A 7,936-nucleotide genomic window follows, 5' to 3' on the forward strand; every position below is an offset into this window, starting at 1 on the left:
GAATATCAACACTTGGAGTGTTACACAGTGTTTGCACTCAGTGTTATTTTGGGGAGTAGGTATACATTACACCACCAAAGAGTGGATTTGATTTCCGGCAGTGCAGCAGCACTTCCCCTTTCTTTATTGTGGTCATTACTGAACACACTGCGAGAATGGCCAATAAATTAATGTGAGAATAATACTTATTTTTAACAAACTGATTACTGAAAAATGATTGATTGTCAATCGTTAAATGGTTACAATAACAAGCATATTGCAATTGTATGCTTATAATTTCTATATATATATATATATACTATATACTGTATATATATATATATATATATATATATATATATATATATATATATATATATATATGCTGATCTTTTTTTCTGTCAGAGATGAATATTTTTCCAAAAAGCTGAATTTTCTAAAAACACACAAATCAATGATTCTGACCTAAATTAACATAAAACGTCTGTGGATGTATGCAGTGTGTTGACACGCGTGTTAGCTGTCTCCAACTCCGCGACTAACATCTATTTTTGAAAGGCACTACAAACAATGGTTTCACACATAGATCAACAAAAACATCTGTTGCATGTTTGCTTCCCGGTCTTCCTATGTGGAGAGCGGTTTGAGTAGTGAGAAAAGTGCTGTATAAATGTAAAATAATTAATTAAAAGAATTAAGTCACCGTGAGAAGCAATCTGGATTGTACGAGCCCCTCGTGTGCCTCATGTGGACAAAGTCGACATCTGCCTTTAACACTCCCTTTTCTCACCATCTTCCACTTAACGACATTAACTCTTCTCCGTTCAGGTAAAGTGAAGTTACATTTTCGTCTATATTTTATGTATTTATTCTTTTGTGTAAGATTGTATGTATTTTCATTGTTCTAGTATACGATTTTATGCATGAAGTGTGTTTATAAAGGTTTAAATAAGCAGTCATGGGGTTCGGGAGCGGATGAATCAATTTTACATGATTTGGTAAGGGGAAAATGCTTTCAGTTTTTAAACAAATCGGTTTCTAAACAGCCTTTAGGAACGAATTTATAATCAAAATCTGAGGTTCCACTGCATTTCCTTATTTATTTCTTTGTGTGTTAAATTAATTATGTACCCATTTACTTATTTCAATGCCGCCGACAAGATACTGAAACCCACCTTGAAATGTAATTATTCTTAGATTTAGTTGTCTGCGTATTTAATTTTGACCAAAATATGCCTCCATATTAGATATATTTATGTTCTGAAATATATATTGTATATAGCAAAAACAAAGTTGAAAAATTTAATGACAGTTTAAGTTGCTTTAGCCAATATATTAAACTGTTGTACCGAGATTGTTAAACAACTGCTCTCTCAAAGCTAACAATAAAGTTCTTTCATGAGGTCTCATCATGCTGGTGAAGGTGAATTATCTTCAGGTGAAGAAATACATCAAATTGCAAGATGGGTTCACATTTGAGGAGTTTCTAAACGAAGGTAAATTTGAATTTAATTATGTGTTGGATAATGTTTCAGCTGATTCAAAAAGTTAATTTTATTGACATTTCATAACCAAATGTATCTTGTTTTAGTAAAAAAAAATTTGGGCTTACAGCAAAGATGCACTTCAAGTCTTTGATGAGACAGATACTAATGTGGAGGAAGATATTTTTCAAGAGTTGGTTCAGAGCAACCCACAGATATGCTTCACAGTAAAATGTCCTCCACAAGGACTTTTTGCTGATCTGGATGTTTCTGGTGGTATTAATTTTTTTTTCTGAAATGATTAAACAACTTAATAAAATATTTGATAATTAATCAATATTGATCTCTCCTTTTTTAAAAAAAATTTCACTCACAGCTACCTCAACACCAAGTACATGCACTGATACACTTTCAAACTCCAGTAATGTAGAAGAGTTGGAGAGAACTAAACTGAACCTGTCTGCAAGCTCAAACTTTAATAATGGCAGAGAAATCACAAGTGCTGAAAAGGTAAAACAGGTAAATGTGGAAATATCTGCATTCATGGATAACTTTTGTGTGTGATGTCATCATACCATTCCTTCATGGTTTTTTTTGTCTTTAATTACTAGATTGTTCAAAATGCCCTGAAAGAGAAACCTGGTGGTTTGGATGTTCTCGAAGAATATGAGCTAACTAAAACACTGAAGCACAGCACGAGACGACAGCTTGTTAATGTTCTTGTTAGCCATATGACAGAGGTTCATGGGTAAGCTATCAGAGAATTAATAAATCAACACAATATCAGGCTTGCTTTGTGTCTATTCATACATATATGGAGGTTTAAGTATTGGATAAATGACTAAGTTCTACTTAATCTTCTACAATTTTTAGGAGGATTCCCACACTTAAACAGAGAGAGACGTATGCCTTGGGCATTGTTTCTCTTTTCCCTGCTCGAAGAGACCCATATTCATCGAAGGGCTATGTAAGCACACCTTATTCACTTTCATGTACTTTTTATGTAGTTGAATACTGCAATTATTTAAAAGAAATACCTGGATTTTATTTAACACTTTTTCGATTGGTGTGATTTTCAATGTCAGTGTTTATGTAATTCTAATTTACTATTGAGATTTAATAAATGTACTTTATTGCTTCCTTGTTTGTTCTTTCATTTTAGGAACATTTTTATGACCCCGAGAAGGGAACAGGATTTATTTCTTGGCGGCTTAAAACTCTGTCAAGGAAGAATCCAAAACGTGTTTACTTGATGTCTCATGAGACTGGTGGACCAAGTCGTCGAAGAAAAATAGAGGACACTGAACAACTTGATGGAGATGCATGCAGAGAAGCCATTTCACTCCTTCTCCACACCGCTGATGAGACTGAAGTTAGGCAAAAGATGAAGCAAACCTTTAAGCATCGGCAAGAGCTCGTTCATAACCCGGAAAGGTCAACTGACATCTTAAAAATCTTAGTAAAAGGGTTGGTAAGTATAAAAATCCTTTCCTGTTTTATTTCTTGGTTTAAGGGATTAAGTGTGATTCAAGCATGATGCCATTATGTTTTGTTGTATGCAATATCATTAGGTAAATCAAGACTTTATTTTGCTGTTTAATGCTGAAACATCTGCAAAATTGCTTGAGCAATGGGAGATGGCATTCAAGCCAAAAGTCATTGAAGAAGCAAAGTCTCTCACTTTGACAGCAGAACTTCAAAGTCACATCAGTGCAGCAGAGAAACAACAATCTGAACACGGTAAGTGGTATTTTGAGGTTTTAAATGGCAGGCAAGGCTATCTATTCTACATACTAATTTATATTTCTGAACATTTCTCATTTTCCATCAGAATGGGACAGTGACATTTCCTCTTTCTTGTTGCTGTTGCATTTGCTACCACCTTCTGCAGGGAGAAAGAAAGTTAAAATCCGTCCCACTGATGCTGTTGACAGGCTTGTACATTTTCATAAGGTGAATTACAACGTGGGATCAATGTCTTTGCAATGTGTTGTACAGTCATAGATGCATTTATTTGGTTGATACTGAAGGAAGTTATTCTCGTGCTTTTTCACCCATGGCAAATATAGTGTTCATATTTTTTTTTTTTTTACTTATTGATGGCATGCAAACTTGATATCAATTTTAACCATGTCACAGTGGCCTGCACTTGTCTGTCTTTTCTAGTAGATTTTCTTCCTTTTGGACATGACATGAATTACAAACAGGTATGTATCTTGTAGTTGCAGATAACCTGCAAACTTACTTTCTGTTAAATTTTAGCTGTAGCACTTTTCAGATTTTCACCCTGATAAATTTAGTCATGGTTTGAACTGTTTAATGTATTATAGAATTCTGTTCTCTTTTTTTTTTAAGTGCTGTGCATTCATCAGCTGTAAAATATAACTTGTCATTCTTTTATAGTCCTGTACCAGCATTGAAGAACATCTCATGGGAAGAGAAAGCCACCAATCATACCTACTTGCAGTAGGACGAACCAGGAAGAGGATTGACAATTTTTATGTCGTTGTTGACAAGCAGCTCATCCCCTGTGCAGGAGCCACCTCCCTGAGTGCCATAGATGAGCTTTTCAAAGTTCATTACGTCTTTAACCTAACCTATGAGGAATCCCTGGCAAATGTCTACACCTTTCTACAGACAACAGTCTACAACATTGACATAGGTCTAACAAACGAGTCGCCAAGAGTAAGAGAACTACGTGTGAAATTGTTAAACAATGTTTAAATGTTTTTGCTGTGCAGGCACTTTGTCTTTTAAAAAACATGCTGTTAGTGTTTGGTGATATTGTGCCCAGTGGAGATGAACACTGGCATTTGCTTCTCTTACTTCAAATAGTCAACCTTGTATTTTCCCCATGTCTCTCTGAAGGCATGACTATTCTTATGAAGTATTTAATAATTGAACACCATGAATTATTCACAAAATTGTATCCACTCAAGAATTTATTGCCAAAGCATCATTTTATGATTCATTATCCTTCCACTATACGTAAGATCGGTCCTTTAGTACATATGTGGAGCATGCGATTCGAAGCTAAACATAAAGTGTTCAAAAATACACTCAAGAATTTTAAAAATATCACCAAATCTTTGGCAAAAAGACATCAGATGTCCATAGGCTATCTTTGGGAAACCTCACCTTTGAAATATGTTGAGTATGGACCAATGAAAACATTTTGCTGGGAGAGTGTTGATGGCAAGCATTTAGTAGGAATGCAACCAAATCCCATGCACAAAATCATGTACTCCATGAACTGGGTGAAAATTGATTGGACCGAATACAAAGTAGGCCTCGTTGTTTGCAATAAAATTGAAGATCAACTTCCAGTTTTCAGTCAGATTCGAAAAATACTTAGTATCGACAACAATATATTCTTTTTGGTGGATGAACTTTTCACCGAGCATTTCTCAGAGCATCTCCATGCATTTAAAGTACTGGGTGAATGTGGCAAAGCTGAACTCATCAAAGCCAATACTATGAAGTTTCACAGGCCATTTGACTTGCAAAGTGTATATGGGTCTGATGAGAGTCAATATATCGTACCCCCATTTGTGTTGGTTTAATTGGCATGTAAAAATATTTTCTTTAGATGGTTACAATTGGCACATGCTGGCCCAAAAATTTATTTAATCTCTTTATGGTGGATGTATTTTTCCAAAAGTGGACTGTAGTTATGATGAGGCAATAGATTATACCAGAATTTGTGGTGAGTTATTTATTTAATGTTATCCCTTTTAAATGGGACTTATTATATTTTTGTATTTATTTTTACTTAGTCCTGGCTGTGCTCAATGTTACAGACCAGTGTTTACACCAAAGGATTGATAGCTGCTGTAACCTACATGTACAAAAATGTCAATTAACACTTGGATCCCCTGTAAATTGCCACTGAGACCACACTTTTTTATATATTTAAATAATTTTGGATGGGAAACCAGCTTTTTTGTTGTATAGGTTTTGAAATATTGTTTAAACTATTTTGTTTAATAAAACAAGCATTTTGAAAAGTCTTGATTCCTATTTTTTTTTTATCTTGTGTATAAGGTGTGTACATTAAACTTTCCATTAATGAGACATTAGCCTCTAAATAAAATGAGGTGCCCCAACTTTATTGCATCTAAAATAGGATATACTAACACTCATTGAGTGTAAACATGTTGCCAATCCACACTTGTCATGTGTTGAAATCAACACCGTAAGAGTTACTTTTTTAACACCAGCAGAGTGTCTTGGGAATTTAGTTTACACCAAGTGGATGTTCAACACACTTCTGGTGTTAAAAAATGAACTCTTACAGTGATGATTTCAACACCTGAAAGTGTCAAAAAATATAACACTACACAAAGTGTAAATTTAACTCGATTTGGTGTGGACCTATATAAACTCTGAAGAAGTGTTAAAATTAACTCTGTAGGTGTGAATTTAACACTTTGGATTTTGCTGTGTAGGTATTTATCACATGACACCATTCTCTGCTGTCAGGTCTAGCACAAAGACTCATGAAGATTTCATCCTTTTTTTTTATTTTGGTTATGTATTACTTGATTTAATAATCACTTCATTTCTTATTACACACTTTGGAAGTTTACAGTCATTTATTTACTTGGAGAAAACAGCTATCAGAACAAGAAGTAGAAGATTAAATCTCTATATTGACATTTGCTTGCTCTCTTGTCTGAATTGTTTGGACCATTGAACTAACGCTGTGCACATTTTTTCTGTTATTGGAATTCAGAGAGGAGAATCCAGTGTCTGCACAAGGAGGAGCCCACCATGGATGGGCTTCAATCAGTTAAAGAGCTCAGAAAGAGACCCGGACTGTCACTCATTCACCGTCCTGAGAGATATGAGTTTACATGATCTGCCTAGAAACACAAAAGAAGTGTATGGACAGAGAGATTTACAGGCAATGACCTCATATTTGGAATGTTTTGATTTTTAGTCCCAGACAATCTTTCCAGTCATTCTCAAAATCCTAAGAAACTTATACTACATAGATGAATAGAAATTTCTTGTTCCATTAAATGCACAATGTATAACTTTTCTTTATTTATTTTTTGTTTGAAAAAATAAATGCTTAAAAACATCTAAAATCCCCAGAAAAGCAAAATGGTTGTGAATGGTGAAACTAAACTGCATTATAGGAAATAGACATATTTGCCTGTGGTATTGTGAATTTTCTTAGCCTCTAAACCTAAACATGTTTTTGCTATTACACTCATGCCAAGAGTACTTGTTTAAATAGTATTCAGTTGCTGTGATGAATGACAGGTCACTTCACTCACCGTGCGAGTCTTGCACAATAATATACTGCTGTGTCTGTAGTCTGCAGGCTGGTCATGTTTAAGTAAACAAGGCTATTGGCGTTGTCTCTGCTGATGGTAAATCTTCCCTAAATAGATAATGCACACCACCGTGGATTGCCATCATATTCGATTCTTCTCAGTCCTTTACAAATAGACTGACAAATCCAGTGTTGTATGTGGTTACTAAAAGTAAACCCAGAGGTTTTAAACGAGAACTGGTGCAAATGTCCAAGCTTCAGAATTACAGGATGTGATTCTCTGAGTGTTATTTGAGTATCAACACCTGAAAAAGTAGGTAAAGAAAATTAATTTTAGTGGAAAAGCAATATACTACTTTTGTAATTTCATGTTGCTGAGTTGCTCACCAAAAAATCACAGAATCATTAAAAATCAAAACAAATATGAAATTCTCATCTCAAAATAAAATGATGTCCTTTAATGTTATTAGGAGGGCAAAACTGCTGTGCATCTTAAAGCAACTGGTGAACCAGAAAGGATTAAATAAGCAGAGCCATCTTTGCATAAACCCAGGAAGAGGATGGTTAAATAAATTATGCAACATTTTTTCACTACAAATCCTGCTAAGTAAGTATTTCACAGTACTATGGACTTGTTGTCACTTGATCTAAGCTTTTAAATATTTCATTTATTACTTTTGCAAATCCTGGTAGGAATTTATCTTACTGTACACACAACAATCTTTAACACTCTTGAATACACATGGTTTCTGTTTGATACTGAATCCCCTAAAATCTCTTGAGCTACTGTATAAATTAAAGCAGGGGTACTGTGTGTCACATATATACTTTTAGGAGATCCGAGACCTTCATTTTAATGTTAACAATTATGATGAACAGCAGGAAAGTCAGGCACACTTCAAGAGTTTTTTGTGTTTAGTTAGGCCCTAAAGGGACATAGTTTTGTTGTTTGTGTTTATATATGTATCATACCTGTATATACTTTCCTTCCATTATATCCTCCCTGGAACAGCTTCTGTTACAGTTTTTCCTAATTGCTTAAAAACATTCCACTGAAAGTGCCCTCATTCCCTCAAAAGTTTAAACACAATATCATAACATCTCACTCATTTGTGCAAATCCCTAACTTCCAGCAAAAATTTTACTCACACACAAGCAAACAAAAATGATCACACACACGATGACCACA

At 34.6% G+C, this 7,936-nt stretch overlaps 1 protein-coding gene and 1 long non-coding RNA gene across 2 annotated transcripts; both read left to right on the forward strand.

Moving 5' to 3' along the window:
* The first annotated feature begins 769 nt into the window (after window positions 1-769).
* LOC120517721 lies at window positions 770-1,475 on the forward strand. The gene is made up of 2 exons (XR_005631094.1): window positions 770-807; window positions 1,418-1,475. It is a non-coding gene; the product is annotated as an uncharacterized LOC120517721 (long non-coding RNA).
* Window positions 1,476-1,493: 18 nt separating this feature from the next.
* Window positions 1,494-4,187, forward strand: LOC120527778. The gene is made up of 8 exons (XM_039751973.1): window positions 1,494-1,507; window positions 1,594-1,739; window positions 1,840-1,982; window positions 2,075-2,211; window positions 2,337-2,430; window positions 3,035-3,203; window positions 3,355-3,416; window positions 3,867-4,187. The coding sequence occupies exons 1-8, from the start codon at window positions 1,494-1,496 to the stop codon at window positions 4,185-4,187; spliced, it is 1,086 nt and encodes a 361-aa protein (XP_039607907.1).
* The last annotated feature ends 3,749 nt before the right edge of the window (window positions 4,188-7,936 follow it).

This window comes from Polypterus senegalus, chromosome 1 (genome assembly GCF_016835505.1).
Source record: "Polypterus senegalus isolate Bchr_013 chromosome 1, ASM1683550v1, whole genome shotgun sequence".
Classification (NCBI taxonomy): domain Eukaryota; kingdom Metazoa; phylum Chordata; class Cladistia; order Polypteriformes; family Polypteridae; genus Polypterus; species Polypterus senegalus.

What these genes read in the sequence shown, in the direction of transcription:
- LOC120527778 (XM_039751973.1), top strand. An exon ending in TGATCTGGATGTTTCTGGTG is followed by an intron (nt 1,740 to 1,839) that starts GTATTAATTTTT and finishes TTTCACTCACAG; the next exon opens with CTACCTCAACACCAAGTACA. An exon ending in CATATGACAGAGGTTCATGG is followed by an intron (nt 2,212 to 2,336) that starts GTAAGCTATCAG and finishes TACAATTTTTAG; the next exon opens with GAGGATTCCCACACTTAAAC.